The sequence below is a fragment of the Psammomys obesus genome, unplaced genomic scaffold, assembly GCF_907164565.1.
Source record: "Psammomys obesus unplaced genomic scaffold, mPsaObe1.curated_primary_1811, whole genome shotgun sequence".
Lineage (NCBI taxonomy): Eukaryota > Metazoa > Chordata > Mammalia > Rodentia > Muridae > Psammomys > Psammomys obesus.
In genome coordinates this window covers 644666-667157 of record NW_026596463.1, presented here as the reverse complement: position 1 = coordinate 667157, position 22492 = coordinate 644666, and the positions used below count along the sequence as shown (strand labels likewise).

Genomic DNA, 22492 nt, shown 5'->3' with positions numbered 1-22492 from the left:
GAGGGCGTTACTTAGGGGGGAGCAGGCCAGGTGTTCAGAAGTTTCTTGGTCTTCCTGTGTAGTCTCCTTCCTTCTGGGGCCTTTTGGGTGTGGGACAGGACTTCTCTGGAATGAAGACTTGGAAGAAGGAGAGGACTTTTCTAGCTTGGCTGAGGGGAGATGGAGAGATGAGAAGGAAGAGAGAAGGCCGTGCTTCTCAGCTGTACTGTTACTTAGTGTTCCTGGGATGTGGTGCACTTGACCTGAGTGGGTCTTATGCTAACCTGGCTGGCCTCACATCTCTACATGAGCACTGAGTTATCTGGGTTCTTGCTGGCACTCCTTTCTTTAGGGATTGTTTTCCTCACCACTGGGCTGCTTTTCCTCTTTTGGGTTTTTTTTTTTTTTTTTTTTTTTTTTTTTTTTTTTGGTGTGATGTCTCCATTAACTTTCTTTAAAACCCACTTTGTGTTTTGGAATTTTCAGTGTGAGGATTCATGTCTTCGCATCCTGCTTGGACACCGACTCTTTTGTTTTGTGTTTTTTTCCAGACAGGGTGTCTTTGTATACCCTTGGCTGTCCTGGAACTACCTCAGTAGACCAGGTTGTCTGGAACTCACAGAGATCTACCTGCCTCTGCTTCCTGAGTGTTGGGATTAGAGGTGTGCGCCACCATGCCCAGCTGGACACTGACTCATTTTTTATTTATATCTTGGTCATAAGCCCCTCATTCCTTTTCTCTCTGTCCCACTCTCCCTACCATATCTTCTCTCCCCTATCCCTCATTATAGGGGAGCCCCACCCTACACAGACACTCCAGTTAATTTATTCCCATGAGGACTAAGTTCATCTTCCTCCCCTGTGGCCTGGTAGGGAAGTCCCATCAGGGGGAAGTGATCAAAAAGCAGGCAATATAGTCCATGTCAGAGATATTCCCCCAGTCTCTTAAGTAGTGGGCCCACATGAAGCCTAAGATGCCCATAGGACTTATCTTCTTGGGGTCTGTGCATTGTCGTATGGATATCCCGTTCTGTGTGACTAACATCTACTTATAAGGGAGGACATACCGTGTGTGTTCTGGGTCTGGCTTACCTCACTCAGGATGATCTTTTCTAGTTCCGTCCATTTGCCTGCAGATTTCATGATTTCCTTGTTTTTAATGGCTGAGTAGTATTCCATTGTATCACAGCTTCTTTACCCATTCGTCAGTTGAGGGATATTTAGGTTGTTTCCAGTTTCTGGTTATTACAAATAAAGCTGCTATGAACATAGTGGAGCAAATGTCCTTGTTGTATAGTGGAGCATCTTTCAGGTCCAATTAAAAAATGGGGTACAAAAAGATGCTCAAGTACACAACAAGGACATTTGCTCAACCATGTTTGTAGCAGCTTTATTTGTAATAGCCAGAACCTGGAAACAACCCAGATGTCCATCTATAGAGGAATGGATACAGAAAGTGTGGTACTTTTACACAATGGAATACTACTCAGCTATTAAAAACAAGGAAATCATGAAATTTGCAGGCGAATGGAAGGGTCTAGAAAAGATCATCCTAAGTGAGGTATCCCATAAGCAAAAAGACATACACAGTATATACTCACTTATAAGTGGGCACTAGACCTATAAGATAGGATAAACATATTAAAATCTATACACCTAAAGAAGATAAACAAGAAAGAGGACCCAGGGTAAGATGATCAATTTTTACTTAGAAAGACAAATGGAATGGACATTGGAAGTAGGAGAAAACAAGTAACAGGACAGGAGCCTACCACAGAGGGCCCCTGAAAGACTCTACCTAGCAGTGTTTCAAAGCAGATGCTGAGACTCATAACCAAACCCTCAGCAGAGTGCAGGGAATCATATGAAAGAAGGGGGAGTTAGTATGACCTGGAGAGGACAGCAGCTCCACAAGGACCTAATATATTTGGGCCCAGAGGTCTTTTATGAGACTGTATCTCCAACCAAGGACCATGTATGGATATAACCTAGAACCACTGCTTGGATGTAGCCCATGGTTGCTCAGTATCCAAGTGGGAACCCTAGTAAGGGGAACAGGGACTATTTCTGACATGAACTCAATGGCTGGCTCTTTGACCTCCCCACCCCCTCAAGGGAGGAGCAGCCTTGCTAGGCCACAGAGGTGGACATTGCAGCCAGTCCTGAAGAAACCTGATAAGTTAGGGTCAGATGGAAGGGGAGGAGACCTCCCCTACTGTGGACTTGGAAAGGGGCAGGGAGGAGAAGAAAGAGGGAGGGTGGGATTGGGTGGAAATGAGGGAGGGGGCTACAGCTGGGATACAAAGTTAATAAACTGTAACTAATATTTAAAAAATAAAATAAGACACAAAAATAAAAAATAAATAAAATTGGCCCAAAATAGTGGGGGGGAAAAAAGGGATACAGAACTAAACAAAGGAATTTCAAATGGTGAAGAAACCCTACTCAGTGTCCTTAGTCATCAGGGAAATGCTAATCAAAATGATTCTGAGACTCCATCTTACACCTGTCAGAATGACTAAGATCAAAAACTCAAGTGACAGTACATGCTAGCCAGGATGTGGAGAAAGGGGAACCCTCTTCCATTGCTGGTGGGAGTGCAAACTTATACAACCACTTTGGAAATCAATCTGGTGCTTTCTCAGAGAACTGAGAATAGCCATACCTCAAGACCCAGCTGGACACTGACTCTTACTCTGTTCTCCTCCGCTGGGACTCTTAGCTGTCAGATCCGCGGATCGCATCATCAAGCTTGTAACTCCTCCTATATTCTGTTTTGTTTCTCTGGGTCTTCTTTCGTTTCCTTAATTATCTCTTCATTTTATATTGTCTGTAGTTTAACTTGTCTATCGCGCTTCACATTTTTCACTGAAGGGAGTTTTAGCTTAGCTATGTATTCAGCATATTATTTAAATGAAATTTGAGCCAGCACCTTTAGATATGGTATACTATGATTCTCACAAATGTATGGTCTGTCTTGTAGTTACAATGCCAGTCTCGGTTTGGAAAGGGATTTGCTGGTTAAGACTATTTGCTGCTCCATTATTAGGACCAGAGATTGGAGCCCAGTGAGCACATGCCTTTTAGTTGAAGAAACCCTGGGTCCTAAAGCTGAGTAGAGGTTTAGCTAACATCTTCAAATGGAAAGAGGCTGTGGGTGTGAGGGCGCAAGAGAGGTTTGTGCATCCCCAGTGTTGGTGAGCAGAGCCTGTCTTTCAGGAACCCGAAGTTGGATGTGTCGGCCTCTGGCTCTTGCACCATCTCTCCTGGCTCCTGACTTAACTATACTCTGCACTGCTTGGTATTTAAGACAGCAGAGTGCTGATAACAGTTTTAGCTGGCTGAGTTTTAGGGTGAGTCTGTGTTTTCCTGAAGTGTGCTACCAAGCTGCCTACCGTGCCTTAGTCAGGACTTGCTCTTATGCTCATGTTTGCTTGCCCCCTTGTGTGTCTTGTTATGTAGTTAGCCCAGGTTAGCCTCAACCTTGTGATCCTCCTGAGTACTGGGATTTCATCTAAGGTTTTGTTCTGTTCTCTTTCAAGAGAATGTCTCATTCTCCAGGACACTGTAGCTCAGACCTCACTCTGTAAATTAGGCCAGCCTTGGATTTGCAGTAGTTCTTCTGTCTCTCAAGGGCTGGGAGTACAGGCACGTGCCATGACCCTTGATCCCAGCTTGTTTTTTAATTTTTAAAAGTAATATTGCAGAGTAAGGCAGTACACACCTTTAATCCTAGGACTTGAGAGGGAGAGGGAGGCAGATCTCTGAGTGTATAGCCAATTCCAGTCCAGCTAAGGATTTGTAGGAGACCCTGTCTCAAAAACAAACAAACATACAAACAAACAATAAAACAGAAACGTGCTATGTGATGTGCCTGTTGGGGGGAGGCAAACAATAGAGAAATAGGTAAAATCCCTTTGAGAATAGTTTGCTGTATAGATCTGTATTCATTTTGAAAATTTGTTTAGCATTTTAAAATTTATTCTACGGTGTTAATTCATTCTCTTTAATGTCCACACTGTGTATGTGTGTCGTACACTGATCCTCTTTGTAAGAGATGGACTTACAGATGTCTGTCTTTTCTTTGGTGCTATAGCTACCTTCCGGTCTGGCTACCATTTGCTGGCAAAGTGAAACTGTTAAGTGATGTTTTGTAGCAGCTTTCTAAAATAACTTTTTAAGGCCATTGGTATGTATCTTTCTTAAGAGGAAAGAGTTAACTGCAAACTTCAGTATCTCTCCCCTTCTTTCCTTCCCTCCACCCTCCTTTCTTTTTCTCTCTTTCTTCCTTTCTTTCATTCATTATGTCCTCAGGCTGCCCCTGAGCTGTTGGGCTCTGGCCTTAGCCTCCCAAGTAGAAGGCCCCATAGCCCTCTATTTGGTGTAATGCTTTAGTCTGATGGTGTCTGTGCTTTACTGTACAGAATAAACTGTACTGTTCCTTAGAGTGGTGTACTGTTCAGCATTGTAAAACCACTTGGTGTGATAGAAAGTGGGGATACAGAGCCTGAGCAGCACTTTACAGCCCAGCCGTGAGAGGGCACAGAGATGGGCTGCTCTCGGCATTCTGCTTTCCAATACTATGATACTTTTGAAGTAAGTTAAGGTTGGGTCTTTGTGATACATAATTTGTTTTTAACCTTTTAGCCTCCACCAGGCAGTGTGAAAATGCCTAATGTACCCAACACCCAGCCAGCAATAATGAAGCCGACAGAGGAACATCCAGCTTACACACAGATCACAAAGGTTAGTGCTTGGCAACTGTGGATTGACTGGAAGTTTACACATCATCTCAGTGTGCAGTTTATATGCTGAAGATTTTATTACCTTTGGTCTCAGTACATAATAGCACTATAGTAACAGTAATGGAATAATAAGTATGACTGGGTGAGAGCTCAGTGGCTACTCAGTGGGCAGAGTAAGGAAGTTGAATGGCAAATACCCAGGAAAAGCAGGTAAATGAAATGCCTGGCATCTCTAACAATGTTAGTGATCAGAATGTCTTAAGCACATTTCTGTCATCTTAGAACACCTCAGCATCTTAGAACATTTAAGATAGTTAAACTGTTTTTGCACTTCATAACTTTATTGTTTGACCCTGTTTATCCAAGCTAATTCAATTGTCCTTTATTCCATTTATCTTCTCTCACCTGTCCCTCGCCTCTGCTCTCACTCTCCTTTACGCACAGGGTTAAAGACTCCAGCTACTCCGTTCTAGGTTTATCTTCATTGTTTTCAATGGCATGTGCTTGTGTGTGTGGGTAGCCATGTGCACAAGAATGTAGGTGCTTGCAGAGGCTGGAGTTACAGGTGAGCTGCCTGATGTGGGTGCTGGGAACAGAATGTAGGTCCTCTGCAAGAACAGCACACACACTCCTAATTGCTGAGCCATCTCTCTCTCTCCCCAGATTCTGGCTATTCTTACTGAGATCTAGGGTTTTGTTTGTTTTCTCCCATCCAATGGGCTCAGCATTGCTCCTGAGGGCTTCCATAACTAAAAGAGCAAAATGAATCAAATATCTCTATATTTTCTAAAATTAAAATCTTCAATGAATTTTTCATTTTGAAAGTACAGTTAACATAGGTTTCACTCATGGTATAAAAGTAAGCACACAAATGTTAGAACATTTTGACTGTCTGGTGATGTGTATATGTTGGTCGTTTTGTTTAGGAACATGCCTTGGCTCAAGCTGAACTTCTCAAGCGCCAAGAAGAGCTAGAGAGAAAAGCTGCAGAGTTAGACCGTCGGGAACGAGAGATGCAGAACCTGAGCCAGCATGGTAGTATCCAAAGAGTTGAAATGAATGTCTGTCCCTGCTTTAAGTCATTTGGTTTGGTGACAAAACTCTGCCCTGCTTTCTGATTCTAACTCACAAAGAGGTCAGACACAGCAGGTTGCTTACTTGATCCTGCAGCTCTCTGATCTTGCCTGATAAGGTGTGGTCTTTGATAGATTAGAAGAGCGTTGGCTTCCTCCCAGAGAAAGTGAGACATATCTGATAAGTTTGCTCCATTCCAAGCCAGGGAGCCTTTGATTCTGTACTTGGCTCTCTCTGGCTTCCTTGAATCTTTTCTTTTTTTACTTGGAAGAAGAGCTGGGACATAAAAGAAAGATCTTAGTGTAGGCTTGAGCATGAGGGGTAAGATAAAGAGACCCTCAGAAGAAAGGAAGGTACACCTGAGAGTGTGGGCAGGGGCTTCTTAGTAGCTCCATTGACACTTTGAGTATGCCCCACCATGAGCTCTTACCTCTTCAGATTATTGGTCATATCCTCACAGGCCGATTGTATTTGTCAAGAAGTGTTAAGAAAGCGTTTGTATTCTTTCTGTGCAGTCGGTTCAAGCTCTTCCTGCAAAAGATGACCCTAAAGAACCTGTGAGGGAAAGATAGCAGTCAGAAGAAAGAAAAAAAAGGAGTCAGGGAAGGCATTGCTAGAGTGGCTAGCATGCAAGAATTCCCGCAAACAAGGACAGCAATGATTATACTAAATATTTCTTCCTTCTTTTCATGTTTAACCCGGGTTATTTTCTTGCTTGCAGCATCAGAGATAACATAGGAGATATCTATAATGACACTAATTATTTCTGTAAGAGATGAAAGATGTTTCAGTAAGGATAGTAACAAAGAAACGGAAGTGATAGTTAAATTTTGCAGTTTGTTGGTACAGTGTAGTACTTGTTGCGTTTTAATTCATATTAAATCTTGAGCACCATCTTGAGAAGTATGACTCACATTTTCACTCTGAAGAAGCGAAGGTTACACTTAACACCACCCAGTCAGCAAGTGGCTTGGGACTTGTGATTCCAGGTCATTGCTGTCTTTGGCTACTTCTTACACAGTGTGCTGTGTTGTATGTTCCCTGAGGACCAGTCAGGGTCTTGTATTGCCAGGTGCTACTCTGCTGAGCTACATTCCTAGTCCCCCAATTTTAACACTATGATTAGTGTAACTGAGGACATATGTTGAGGAAAGTAAAACATGGGTCCTACTTTTCTTTATGAAAAGTGTTCAGATAGGTAAAAATGTGTATAATTGAATTTTAAAAGTTATTGGATTTAGTGTTAGACAGTGACTTTTACCAGCACCCTGGAGGCAGAGGGAGGAAGGTCTCTGGTTTTGACTTTGGAATAAATCTGTTTTAGGCAACTCCAAGGTTTGTCTCTGGGTTGTCTCCTGTACAGAAATATGCTAAACATGGTATGGTATGGCACTGGAAAATTATTTTACCATTTACTGTTTCTAAAATGTTATTTTAAGAAAAAAATAACGTAAGTTTGCCTATCAAAGTGTAAGAGAGAAGTACTGTTAGTGTTTTATATGGCATCTACTGAAACAAGATGCTTTACATAGAAAAGCAAGAAGAGAATGTATTTGTTGAAATAACTTTTTTTTTAACCTACAGGGAGAAAAAATAATTGGCCACCTCTTCCTAGCAATTTTCCCGTGGGACCTTGTTTCTATCAAGATTTTTCTGTAGACATTCCTGTAGAATTCCAAAAGACAGTAAAGCTTATGTACTACTTATGGATGTGTGAGTATAGAACAATTATATATATAAATGCATTTGAGTTCATATTTTCATCAATAGATGCCTCACAGAAGCGATATATTAAAATGCATGTTAAATGTCTTTTTATAGGGATCTTAATAGTCATGGTTTCAGAGTTGAACATTATATTTAGATACAAAAATCGTGTAACAGATAGCAATCTAAGTTTTTGGCTGAGGAAAGCCTACACATTGAACACTAGCCATGGCTGAAAAGGCAACTTGTCTGTCACATGGGTAGGATCCTGTGAAGGTTCTTTTCCTTTGGAGAATGTTACGTAGGCATGACTTGCTTTGGCAAAATTATGCATCTACTTTTTATACAAAGGAGTGCCATTTAGATTTTAAATGTAGTTACTATGGCTGTTTTTAGATAGCACCTGAAGATACTCTAACTTTTAACATTGCCTTGGGCGCAGTTAACTTTTGAAGTGTGTGGATTGCTTACAGTATGGGACCATCAGTGTTAGAGTGTACTGTCAGCTGGGATGTGAACAGTGCTCTGAGTGTAATTACAGCAAGGAAATACTAAGTGACTGTCAAGCTGCTAATGGTCTGATGTGTATGCGCAGACTCCCACTTACTCTGATTTGTGTTCCACATAGTCTCAGCCCTGTGTGATGGCATTCTGTCAGGAGGGAAAGGCAGCAGTGTGGCCCCTCATCTGCTGGGCAGATAAGGCAGTAGGTACTTTGTAGGTGCATTCTTACCTTGCAAAGGTATGGGTTCTACTGTATGATGAGTGAGGTTTAATGTCAGTTTCTCTAAGTAGATGTAATAATCTTCAGACTCTTTTAGGGGCATCTTTGTATCACCATATGAGAAACAATTGTTTATGGACATTACTATTGTTATACTTTTAAACAAATATTTGCTCTCAAAGTCAACAGATTACAATGGATATTACTTATTTTATTTTTTAGTTTTTAAGATTTATTTATTTATTATTTATACAGCATTCTGCCTGCACACCAGATCTCACTATGGATGGTAATGAGCCACCATGTGGTTGCTGGGAATTGAACTCAGGACCTCTGGAAGAACGGTGAATGTCCTTAACCTCTGAGCCATCTCTCCAGCCCTTATTTTATTTTATTTTATTTTTTTGAGACAGGCTTTCTTTATGTAGCAGCCCTAGCTGTCTGGGAACTGGCTACATAGGCCATGCAGCCTTGAACCCAGAGATCTACCTGTGTCTGCCTGCTGGGATTAAAGGCATGTCCCATCATACCCAGATGGCGATTACTTTCAAACTTTTAGTTTTTTGTTGAGATTTCAACTTGGTGTCAGTAGTATTGTGTATGTTTGATACTTAAGATATAATTCTATATGTATGCTAACCAGTTCCTATGTTTTAATTAGTATATATCTGTATGTCATGTATGTATTTGTATTTTTTGTGTATGATTTTTAAAATAGACATAGTATTTTAAGCATAAGTTAATTTAATTTATTTTTTATGTTAAAGGATAGAAAGAAAATTCTACAACAGATTTAGTAAATGAGGATTGAATAGGAAAGATGGGTAATTTTAATTAACTGTTAACTACTAATGCTGATGGTTTCAAAACTGACTTGTTTGATTTGAAGAATGCATACTTTTAATAGTCTCTCAGAAGTAATGGAGTTAATTGTAGTTTTTCCTCAATAGCACTTAATTTGCCAATCTGTTTTGATAAAGGGCTCAAGATTCTAGTTAGGGGTCTGTTTCAGAGAACCATTGTTTGGATGAAGTATGAGCAGTTCAGGAAATTTGCCTACATTTAATGGGTAGAGGCTGTTTTAGTGAGGTACTTTCAAAAGTATCAGCCTGGGGTGCATTTCAGAGCTGATTGGGGTCTGATACTTATTTGTGGTGAGAGCTAGCATTTGTTAGAGATTGGTTTCATAAGTCCCAACCACATCTTCAAGCAGATACTACATTATTCTTAAAGAAGCCAAATCTTTGAGAATTTGGGGTACTTGTCTAACATTGTCCAACTTGTTCAACATTATGTAACAAGTGCTATATAACAAGCTATTTATATAGCTTGGTTCTGAAGCCCAGGGTTAGATTCTATAGTATGTCATCTACAAAATACCAACATGATGAAGTGGTTTTCATGTTAATGAATACAGTGAAGATGTGTTTTCAAAGGTCTCTAAATGGAAGCAGTTAATGTAACCTGTAAATGAACCAAAACAATTAGAATTATCACTGTGAAGTGAATCTCGACCTTTTTGAATGTGCTTTTGAATTTAAGAAAAGAAAAGAAAAAAAAAAAAAAGAAAGAAAAAGAAAAGCGTAGACACCAGCCACCTGGTAGCAAAGGAGATGCACTCACCTGTAACTGTCTGTTTTGCGATTCAGATTACATGAATCACACATAATCACATGGCCCGGTGGTTGCAAATTCAGGCTCACTGACAACAGCTTTGAGTGCCTCAGAAAACAAATAAAGCTCTCACATAAAAAAAAAAGTGTATCTTCTCTTGTAAATCATGTTTAGTGTTTGGCCTGAGTTCAGCATCCACCAGCATAGAGGCACTGGAATCAGCAGCGCAGATGGTGGAGTACGTGGCGCCTGCCCATTTTCTGACCCCTGCACAGGTGGACAGCTTCATCACGAGGCACCCTTGACAGACTAGTTTTATTGAGCACAAGATGGTGACTTACTGATCATGGTTACTTTAAAAACATCTAGAAAAATTAACATATTACAAAAGTTAGATCGATATTTTCTGTACTTTGAAGAATTTTTGTGGACTTTAAAACATTTGTATAAACAAATACATGGTCCTTATTTTTTGTAAGTGAAACAGAAAATGAACTTTAAAAAATCATTCTTGTAAAGATTGAAATTTAAGTTAGAATTGCTAATATTAAAAGAAAACCAAAAACCTTAAGACACCAGAAAGCCTTTGGAACTGCAGAATAATTTCCGATTTCACAAGAATTTCAGTTCTCTTTTTGAGCTCTTAAAACTCTTTATTTTGAGGAAAAAGGATTTTGAGACATTTACTTAGTAAGTCAGCTTCCCTGAGAATTAAAACTCCCAGTGGGAATTGGGTAATTGATATAGTTTTCTCTTCTGTGATGGAAAGAAATGGGATTTTAAAATAAAAGTCCTTAAAGGCTACAGTAGATTTGCTTTCAGACTCTGGAGCGCTGTCTCCGTAGTTGATTTATTTAGTGTTGAGATGAGAATGCATCAGGGCACCCAGAATGAGTGGGTTTTATCTTGCTCCATAAATTTTTTATTTTGATTTATAAAGAGATTTTGAAATTAGTTTTTAATATATTGAGTTTATAATATATTTAATAATCTTTTAACTTATTTTTAAAATCCTAAGTCATAGTTGGTCAACATTTTTGTTGATAATATGCATTTTAAAGTATTTTAATTTTATAGTAATTTATTTTCCATAATAAAATTCTACCCATGAATGTACTTATACAGAATTACTTTTAAAAGTTAAAACTATAGCAGGCTGGAGGGATGGTTCAGGGGTTATCAGCACTTGCTGCTCCTTAGAGCACTCTCATGGCAGCTCACAGCATCTAGCTCCAGTTCCAGGGGATATAGTGCCCTCTACTGGCCTCCACAGGCCCTCCATACATATGGTGCATATACATACATGCAGGCAAACCCCCAAATGCTTCAAATAAAAATGAATGTAAACAACAATTATAACAGTAAGCGTGGCTCTTTAGGGCCACAGCATTGCTGGATGCTACCCAGATTTGGGGTTGTGGCGTGTTAGGGAGAGTCATTGCTGCCAGCATGTGAAATGTTGCCCATAGCTATACCTCTTAACCAAAGAGAAGTCCTGCCACAGGCTGGACTCACCATGTAACATAGTATGAAATGAATAATCTGAATCCTGGAATCCTGGATCAGAGTATCTCCCCCCCCCCCCCCCGTGAGAAAATGGCTACTCTTAAAATGAAGTAACCTACACAGACCAGCACAGACACAGCAGCATTGCTGCGGTATTCTAACTATAATCCAGGTCTGTTCTGCGGTTTTCCCCTTACAGTAAAGATTCTGAAGAGACCCAGCTCCTGGGTGTGCGTACTGTTGTCTTGAAGCAGGCACTGCTCACCCTTAGAGCCCTGGCTTAAGAAATTCACGACCTCTTTTCTTCTCAGGAAAGCAAACCTGAGAGTTGGGCTTAACTGTATAGCTGCCTGTTAGGAGAAGATGGCCAGCAGAATTTGTGTCCAAAACGCTCTATTCTGTATACTGTGTACACTTAAGTCCTGTGTGAGAAGCAGCCATGCTTGAAGAACATGCAGTGGAGGCATGGGAAGAATGTATTTGCGCTTAGAAAGTGTTTTTCACTTGTGATTTCTGTGGAATGTGTAACTGAATATAAACATTCCTGTTATGTCTTTTGATCCCACAGTCCATGCTGTCACCCTGTTTCTGAATATCTTCGGATGCTTGGCTTGGTTTTGTGTTGATTCTTCAAGAGCAGTTGACTTTGGACTGAGTATCCTGTGGTTCTTGCTGTTTACTCCTTGTTCATTTGTCTGTTGGTATAGACCGCTCTACGGAGCTTTCAGGTAAAGTGTGTGTTTAATATCTGCCTTTAAGACCTGTGCTGTGTGAGGGTAGTGCCTCACTCCTGGACTCTCACCACTCACATGTCTGAGTAATAGGGCTGCTATAGGCCAGCCTGGGCTACAGAGCAAACACCCCATGAAATGAATAATTTAAATTGTACCTCTCAGGGAAAGTTGGTGTATTTTCATTAAAATAACAACAACAACAACAATAATGGTTACTGGTGGCCACACCCTGCATAGCTCACCCTGCTCTCTCTAACATACAGGAACGGTGCCCAGTGCTCCTATCCCAGCAAATGAAGGGTTTCCTTTCACATCTCCCCTGCTTCTGCCTACATCCCAGCAGATAACGACATAACCAAGGGGTTCTCAGTAGCACTGTTCACTTAGGCCCATTCGATGGGCCAGTGAGATGGCTTGTCGCCAAACATTGTGACCTGAGTTTGCAACCTGGGTCCCACATGGTAAAGGAGGGAACTGACGCCTGCACGTTGTCCTTTGACTCCACATTTGTACCGTGGCAAGCACACCTTCCCCACTAAAATAAATATAAACATAATATAAAGTTAAAACTTTTATATCAGAACATACCTTCAGAAAAGTCTGATATAGCTTGCCTATATATTCACTGGATTGTAAAATTCATAAGCATTGTTTACTTAAAAATTAATGAAAGAAAATTAACATTCTTAGGTTTTCACAGGTAACATTATGTGCCAAGCATTATACATGACTTTAGGAAGAACCTTGCTTTTTGCTTCCTCTCTCCACCACATGGCTAAATTATTATGAATTATAATGAAATTATTATGAAAAATATTATTATTTTATATATAATACTATATTATTATGAAAAATAAAGACAATTAAAGCCTTTATTTTAAGACAAATCCAGGTAGGATGAACACACATGAAACACTTTAAATACTTTCTGTGTACATTCATCTTTAGTTCTTCCAAAGACAGTGACATTTAAAAACCTACTTAGGCTATAAAATGAAGAATCCTATTTTACATGGTATTAATCACTAGCTAAACGAATGTTCTGTGGGCTCTTAATTAGTATTGGGAAAAGGTTCATTAGTTTCCTTGATTTTAGAATAACCAGTTAGTAGTGTTAGGCGAACTCCTTCATTTTCTAATTGTGGGGCTGGGGAGCAAGAGTGCAACTCGGGGTGCTGGCCTGGAGCAAGTGTGGGATTGAGGTGTGTCCAAACCCGGAAAGTCTTGTCTTGAGACTGGCAGGAGTAGGACCATTCCCTCCATGCTGGGGCCTTCATGTCCCACCCCTGCCACTACCTTGAGGTGGTCACATAGCCTGGTGGCCAAGTTACAGGTTAAATTTCCTTGTTCCTTATAAGGTCATGTTCAGCAAGCACCTGAAATTCCTCTTTATGCAACTAAGGCATTCCCAGCATCTTAGTCCTGGCCAGTGATCTACCTCACCCAGAAAGACTCTTCCCACTTCCTCGCCCTCCAAAGGTTTAAATAGCCTTTGTTCCACCCCATTAAATGAGCTGTCTCACTGAAGCTGCCTCCTGTGAGGGCGCCGCACCCACCCACCTCCGGCTAAGCTTCAGCTCCTCCAGTCCAGCTCGGGGTACAGTGAGCCTGAAACCTTGAAGGGAGACTTGGACACAGGATGGCACCTGATCTTTTAGATTCTAAGTGCCCTTGTGATGGGCGAAGCCATTCTTTTCTGTGGAGCACCTTGTGAATGTGGCTTTGAGAAGAGAACGCCGAACTAGTTCACATGCTGCATACCTTCGTAGCAGCTACTCAGGGGACCAAGTGGGTGGCATCCCTTGCGCCCAGAATTCCCGATTACCCAGTGCAATACAGTTTCTCTCATTTGCTCCAAATGGACTATCTTTACACATTCTGCCTTGCTCTTTCATTCTTCCTTCCTGTTGCCTCAGTAACCGGTGGGGTGGTGGCCGTGTCTGGTTCCAGGGGAAGAAATCAGCGTCAAATGTGCTGTGAGTTGCAGACATATGTTGTTGGTGCTCTTTGTTGTTTGAGGAATCCCTCCTCTATTTTTAGTCTGATGGAAATTTTTACCATGAATGCTGCTGGCACTTTCTAGATGCTGTTCTGTGTCTGCTGACATGATTGTGTGAGTGTTTCCCCTTTATTCTAAACTGGTGAGTCATAACTGCCTTTTATGTGTGAAACAACTTTCCATTTCCCCCTCCTGCCCACTTTGGCCATGTTAGTTTCTTCAGTAGCTAGAGCCAGGGGTTCATCTTTGTGATGGGTCTTATCTTACTTGGAATACCCTGTCGGAGTGTAGACTTAAGTTGGTAGGTTCTAAGAAAGGTAATTGTATCAATCTTTATTTCTTTCTGCTTTGTTTCTACTCTTTTAAATAAAACTCTTGCTAATATAATAAGAGAAAACTATGTTTTTTTTTCCCCTCTCATGTTTTTCCATCCCCCCTTTTCCCCCTTCTACAAAGTAGGAAACTTTCTGAATTTATTTGCAAGCCATCAAGGGTGATATTAGTTTTGAAGAGCAGCACAAGACACTAGAAGACAGTGGAGCAGTGCATTCTGTGTGAGCAGGTGCCCACCTTTAGAAGTTTATATGTAAGCTGGTCAGGTTTTAAGAGAAAAAGTTCCTGGGAGATAAAATTGGCAGAATTCATTTGAATAGCTTAAAAAGAATTTCATACATATGAAGGAGAGAAATAATGAAGTACTGATAGGTGTGTATAAAAACCATTAATGAAAGATACTTTCTAAGTCCAGGAAACAGAAATGTAAGCTCGGCATCCCGATAGCAGCACAGCCTTTGTGCTGCAGCAGTGAATATTCAGCAATCACGTGGGCCTCAGTGAGCAGTGCCCCTGAGAGCCCCTTGGTTATGTCGTTATCTGCTGGGATGTGGGCGGAAGCAGGGGAGATGTGGAAGGAAAGCCGCCCAGGTCTTCATTTGCTGGGATAGGAGCACTGGGCACCGTCCCTGTATGTTAGAGAGAGCAGGTGAGCTATGGAGGATGTGGTCACCAGTAAGCAAGTGAGACTTGCTGGTGCCTGGGAGCGGCAGCTGTGGCGGGTGGGGTGGGGGTTGTGAGTAGGGCTGGGAGACTACTGTTTTGCAGAATTCCCATGTGGCTTTATATGACTTTCAACTAGTGTGTGTAAGTTTATATTATAAAGTATCAAACTAGCCTTATAGTACAGACTGAAAAGCATATTTGAGGGCAGAGCAGAGCCTTCATTAAGCAAGTCACATAGCAGGGTTGCCTGGCTGCTGTGTTCCCCAGTTCAGTGCCGACACCTCTACCCTCCTCCTTCCCTTCAAAGGCAGTCAAAGCTATCTCACCCTCTACCTCTTTACCTGCCACTTCTCACTGGCTTCTCTACATACAGAACTCACCCTTCCCTACCTGAGTCTTCAGTCACAAGAAACCTTTGAATTTCCAAGCCAAATTTCTGCCCTCATGACATTGAAGATTCTTTAAAAACCACTCTCTGCTCCTGGATGCTGCAGTGTTAGTTACTTCATTTCTGTCCTGTCTTCAGCTTAGACTGCTTCACAGTTTTCTTTTTTTTTTTAAATTTTATTTCCTATATTCTGTCTCCTTTGTTACTGTAAAGCTTCTTTTGAGGACAGAAGCCAATATGATCCTCTAAGGTGTAAGAGCTATCTATAACAGGAAAAAAGACCCAATAATGTGTGATCGCTCATGAATCTCTCTATGAACTTTGTCCTCCATGGAGGGTAGACTGCAGGGCTGTTTTTGTGTCCCCGTGTCCTGCTCCAGCTGCTCTAAACTATAAGCTGTCTTGTCATTCTCATGCCCTAATATGTTCTCCAACACAAGGGCCTGAGACATCCCTCTTTGTTCCTGGCCAGAGTGTTGCCTTGCAGAGTAGTCTCTAAATCCTCTGGAACAACAGGATCCAATTTGCCCACGCTCAGCTGGCATAGAACTTTGTAATAACACAAAATACGTTAGTTAAACAACTATTCAAGAGATAAACACTAGTAAATATTCCAGTGGGAGATAATCCAGTGTAGGGGTCTCTGGAGTTCCTGGCTCCATTGTAAAATAACATCATTGTAATAAGGTAGGAACAGAAGAATCACTGGGCCTCTAATCTGAGGAATGTGTTGATATTCTGGTCCAAATGATGTTTACAAAAGATTGTAGAGAGTAAATGTCAAGGACTAAGTGACTTACAAACTCGGTAGTATATTCACATATGTATGTGAGAGACGGCCTAATTTTATTCCTGCTGGAGGTCAGATATAAAACCATAGGGTCAGCCTACCGTGTTCTGGGTCCTGAGTCCCATCCATAGAACAACAAATAACAAAAAAGCAGCCACAGGCACATGAGTGGCAACTGATCTAATGGAAACTGATCAAGTTAGCAATGGAAAAAGTAAAGGCAAAACTAAGGCATTCTGAAGGAGGATCCTTAGAGAACCCCAGACTAAACCAAAGCACAAGATGCAGCTGCAAGCAATGCGGGCAGGGTTGAAGATGGGAAGCAAGTTCATGGTCTTCTTGAAGCATGTGGGCTATCCAGGTCTCTCCTGCCTTCCAAGCAAGCTGCAACTCTGAAGCCAGGGCCCTGTACTGAAAAGAGGAAACTTCACTCTGTGAGGGACAAGACCTTGCTCTGTCTCTTGTCTCCACACTGATCACTGAGAACACCAGCAGCTGTAAATCAGCCCCATGAGGCGGGACCGAGAACTCCACTCTGCAGCAGTTCCTCTGAGCAGTGTAAGGAGGAGTCTGTGGTATATGTGTGTACCCTGAAGTAAGGAGCCTACTGCGAGAGTGATGACTCATCAGGCTGGAGGAAGAAGTGTGGGTTAGGGGTGTTGTAATGCATGTGTGAGTCTCCAGAAGACATAGAGGCAGGTGGGAAGGCTGAGGGATGCTGAGACATAGGAAGGGAACTCTAAGGAGCTGAAGGGACTTACTCCTGTCACTTGTTTCCTTTCTGCTGAACAGTTTGGGGTTGAGTTTTAGCAAGTAAAATGATACAGGCCTTGGAAAATGACTGCTAAACAGAACTGTGACAAATTTAGGCAATTAAAAATGGTGCCAGATGTGAAAAGATACTGCCACAATCAAGTAGATGAAGCATCCTCCAAAAATGCAAGGTTGGCTTTTCTTGAGAGACTCGCTCTGTGGCCTGGGGCTGGCCTTGAACTTGGCATCCTCTTGCTTCAGCCTCCTGAGTACTGGTCTGCAGGCTTGTGCCTCAGCACCTGACTTAAAAGGTCAGTTTTATATTAGAAAGTTAGGGGTAGTCTACTACATTAGAGTATGTTCAACAACAGAATGAGTATCTTTTCTAACAGTAAAAACAGTGGGCAAAATCCAATGTCTTTTTATGTTAGTAACAGTGAATAACCTTGAAATAGAAGAGAGGTTTCTTCAAACTGAAAGGAACTGTACAAGCTAAAAACTGTAGCTCACCACTATCACCGTGTACCGTGGTAAAGGTCAGGAGTGTGGGAAGGCATCCATTCTCAACATTTGTGTTCAGAATTGTATTAGGAGTTCTGGCCAGTATAAGTAGGTAAGAAAACAAACAAAGGCATCCAGATCTGAAAAGAAACAAAAGTATATTGATAGATTTATAATCATCTCTGTAGAAAAAATGGAGATAAATATCTCTAATGGATTAGACTCAATATTACTAAGGTGTGAACTTTCTCAAAATGATTCTGCCAATCTGCAACATAACCCCAAGCAAATCCCAGGAGGCTGTTTTCTAGAAATATGACTTCATTCTTCCAAAGATGTAAGGAAATATCAGAGCTGTAAAATATTTAAAGCAAGTCTACAAAAGAACAATGAAGTTGGCCAACTGATACATACTCCCTGATTGGAAGACTTGCTAGAAAGTGCCAGCAATCACAGCGCCATGTCTTTGTGTTGATACCACTTGAATGAAAAACAAATGAACAATATAAAAATTAAAATGAGCCCCCATATGTAAAATCCAGTTTTGAAAAATGATTATTTATTTTATGTATATGAGTGCTCTTATCTATATGTCCAACCAAATGCCAGAAAGAGGGTATCAGATCCTGTTATAGATGGTCATGATCCATCATGTGAGTGCTAGGAATTGAACTGAGGACCTCTGGAAGAGCAGACAGCGCTCTTACTACTGAGCCATCTCTCCAGCCCTGTAAAATCCAGTTTTTTAAAAAAATCAAAAGTTGTTTACTTTTATTTATGACCATTTGCGCACACGAGCACCATATGCCTGCAGTGTTAGCAGAGACCAGAAGAGGGCGAAGGGTCCCTTGAATGACTGTGAGACATGTGAGTGTTGAGAGCTGCACCTCTGCCAAGGCAGCCATCGCTGCAGCCCCTCAGCTCTGATGTTTGAGGAAATGCACTGCAGCTCAAAAAAGGCTGTTTAAGAACCATTGCTGGGACCTTGGCGATCCCTGAAGATTCTACCATACTTTAGACCATATTTTCAGAAAGTCAGTCCAAAGAGCATGTGCATAGATGCAGAGCTGCAAGACAAGGAACTTACGGAGGAGACGGGGAAGGGCTTCTTCTCTTTGGCTTTGGTGAAGTAGGTTTTTAAAATTTGTTTCTTTGTTTTATTTTTTGTTGTTATTTGTGTTGATTCAATACTAAAATTTAAAAAAAGGATGAGTAGACAAACTGAAGTTCAAAAAAGGCCAATCTTTTCCTTAGAAGATACTCTTGGATTGCCCCAAAGGCACACATACTTCCATACTCTTACGATGCTCTGAATGTACATGTGCTTTCATACACAAATCTGCAGATTGGAAAGACAAGCCCCAGACTACAAGAATATCTCTGCCAAGCATTTACCTAATTAAGGACTTGTATATCCAGAATATATTTTTTTAAACTCTGAAAAGTCAAGAATAAGGAGGAAAATCTAGTTAAAATACCAGAAAAAGACTTTAACAATATAACTAAGATCTGTGGATAAAAAGAAAAGTTGCTGAACAACACTGCTTGCTGAGAACTTGTAAATCAAAGCTAAGTAAGACTGGTGTTAGCTTTCTCGCTGTACAAAACATGGCTGAAGAGAAAGAAAGGTTTGTTTTCCTTGTGCTATCAGCAGTTTGGCTTCACGAGGGAGCAGTTTCCATCATGGCAGCCAGAAAGCAGAATGGAGCAGGAACAAGAATGGCAAAATAAGGCCCTCAGCGTGCCTCAGTGACCTGCTTCCTCCAAGCCCACCTTTTACACTTCCAGCACCTCCCAATTGTCCACTCAGATTCTGAATCCAGTGCTGGCTTAAAGGGTGTCAACAGCCCTCATGATTTAATTTCTCTATAAATGCCTACGGTCTGCTTTACTGACCTATTCTAGATGTCTGTTATCCCAATCCAGCTAACTATCGAGATAGGGATGTGCTAATTAGAATGGCTAGAATTGTAAACATGACCACAGCAAGTGTTAATGAGATGCAGAGGACCTGAAAGACTCGCTTGCTACCAGTAGGAGTATAAAATAGAGCACATTTATAAAATAACTCAGCAGTCTCTTAAACACTTAAATATGTTTACCACATGCCCTAGCCATTCCACTTACATGAAAAAAGGAAATCTATGTCCTTATGGAGATACTCACACATGAGTTCTCACAGCAGCAATATTTGTAATAGCAAAAAGCTGGAAGCAACACACCTCCCCACCACCAAAGAATGGCACTCGGCAGTGGGAAGGGCTGAAGTCATGCACCTGCTGAAACATGGACTGTGAAGGAAGGAAGCAGGGCAAGAAAGATCATGGACTGTATACATCCCATTAAGTGGCAAGCCAGGATGACAGGAAACTGGGTCGAAGGAGGAGAAAGGAGGAAGCTTCAGATAAGTTCTTAGTATCGATGGGGTAAAGTCTAAGTACATACATGTTGGTACTCACAAATGACATAGCTTAGCAGTTGGTGTTAATTCTACAAAGTAGTTCATTAAAAAAGGAAAACCGAGGACTGAAGAGGTGGCTCAGAGGCTAAGAGTACTGGCTGCTCTTCATCCAGGCCCAGGTTTGATGTCCAGCACACAACCATTTGTAACTCAAGTTCCAGGGGATTTGATCCTCTCCTCTGACTTCCAAAGGCACTGCACACAATGTTGCACAGACATACATGCAGGCAGAACAGCTGTACACAAAAACAGGCAAACAGTTCTTTAAAGGAGGAAATCTGACCTTTCAAGGTGGATTCTGGTGTTGGACAGAGCCAGAGCAAGCCAGGGACGCTTATGACAGTTTGCACAGAGCGTTGGTGAAGTGGAGTTGGGGTGCTCACTTGCCTGCCCCTTTAGGGCTTGGTGTCAGTCTGCGTGTGGATGTGAAGGTGATGTGAAGAATGACATTCTCCCCTTTTCTTTTAAAGGAGTGACAGCTCCTTCAGGTTCTTTGTGTTCTTCTTCGTCTATATTTGTCAATTTGCCGTCCATGTGCTCCAGGCTGCAGGATTTCATAACTGGGGAAACTGGTGAGTTATTTACTGTCTTAAATTGCTAACTTAGTATCTGTTGAACAAATCTGCTGTCCTAGTGAGTTAACACAGAAAAATGTCAGATTGGCAAAAGCAAGCACAGAAAAACAGAAGTACTTAAAAAACCCAATTGAAAACATTCTAAAACATAACTTTGGAAAAACTTCTCCTCAAAGATTATGCTCCTGTGTAAAAAAGCCTCAGTACATTGAATGTCAGTATTAATTAAGATAGGCATGCATCAGGCATGAGAAGGAGTTGTGTAAAGGAGACCAAAGAGTGGTCAGAGAGAGGACAGGTCAGCATCCGCAAGAAGAGATTCAAGAATCTGAAGGAAAAGGGTCCAAGTTAAGTGTAAAGTATTATTTTAGATAAACACACAAAGGTGAGACTGTGATATGTGTGCGTGTGCACACACACACACACATACACACACAGAAAAATTTGTGAGTGTGTGTGTATGTCCAGGTACACACATCTTTCAACAGTAAAATCATTTTCAGCCTGGTGGATGCTCATTGAGTAGAAGTAGGGAAATTTGGGGCCAGGATAGAATAACAGAACTCTGTTACTGTCTTTCCATGGGGGAACATCAGAGAACTGCCTCCCTTCCAGCCTCTGCGTGCACGGGCATGAATAGTACTGCTGTTTGCTACTTGGTCTATTAACTAGAGTTGCACTGGGCATAGAACTAGAATGTGTGGAGACTTGCTGCCTCTGAATGGCTGTGACTGGCTGGCAGACAGCTCTCGGCAGTTTGTAAAGTACCCAGTTTGCACACACGCAAACAGATGATGCACTTGGTTGTTTTCAGTTGGTTCTTGGAAACCACTATTTTCATTATTATCCTAGATAGTGGTTAGATAATACTTTAGATGGTTAAAAATGTACCGCTCAAATGACATATACATACATAATTATACCATATATTTTTAGAAGCTTTGTAATGTAAATGTAGGTAGGAATATAAAGGTGAACATAACAGTTATGCCTAGGTACATGGAGTCTACTAATGGGCATAAGTACTGTTTTCTGATATACCTTATGTAGCTCAGGTATCTTTAGTCATAATTAGAATGAAGGTAATTGTAGACCGACATGTTGTAAGACCATTGAGCGTTCCCAGGCATCTTTACCCAGTCCCTGATAGTATAAAATACAGTAAGATATAAAAACAAGGACCTTGACGTTGACAGAACATTTCCATCACCGAAGAGTCGTGTTGCTCTTTGTATGGCCTCACTGACTCCTGTCCCCATCCTCCTCCACCCCTGGCATACATCCACTAAGTTATTTGTCACTTCTATTATCCTGTTATTATTAAGGTTATTATTCTAATAACCTTAAGATGGTTGTATAAAAGGAATCATGTGATTGACAGATATTGACTTTTCCCCCTCAGATACATGTAGCCCTAATTTCTTTTTATTTTTTCTTTGTGTGTGTGTTTTTGGATTTTGTTTTTATGTGTATGAATGTTTGCCTGAGTCTGTGGTTTTCATCATGTGCATGCAGTGCCCATAGAGGCCAGAAGAGGGCCTCAGACTCTGGGGATTGGAGTTAACAGACGCTGTGAGCTGCCATGGAGGTGCTGGGAATTGAAACCTGGTCCTCTGGAAGAACAGTGTTCTTTATCACTGAGCTGTCTCTCCAGCCCCTTTTTATTCTTGAATAGTATTCCATGGTATGGGTATACCACAGTTTAACAGTTTATCAGTTGAAGTACATCCCAATTGTTTCCATTTGGGAGTTAGTCTAAATAAAACCTCTATGAGCATTTCACGCCAGGTTTTTGTGTGTACATAGTTTTCATTTCTATGCTTAACAGTATTTATACTTTATTAATTCATTTAGAAATCATGTGTTAAGCTTTTTTAAAAAAACTGACAGACTTTCCAGTCACTGTACTGTTTTATGTGCCCTCCGACAGTTGTGAGAGGTTC

General features: G+C 41.2%; 1 protein-coding gene across 1 annotated transcript in view; it reads left to right on the top strand.

Annotated features, from left to right (window-relative positions):
• The window catches only part of Scamp1 (secretory carrier membrane protein 1), an 85032-nt gene that overhangs the window by 52143 nt on the left and 10397 nt on the right, over nt 1-22492 (top strand). The window contains exons 3-7 of the mRNA XM_055598414.1: nt 4627-4725; nt 5651-5759; nt 7383-7511; nt 11918-12077; nt 20445-20546. Of these exons, the coding sequence (XP_055454389.1) occupies nt 4627-4725; nt 5651-5759; nt 7383-7511; nt 11918-12077; nt 20445-20546 (599 nt within the window). The remainder of the gene's footprint in view (nt 1-4626; nt 4726-5650; nt 5760-7382; nt 7512-11917; nt 12078-20444; nt 20547-22492) is intronic.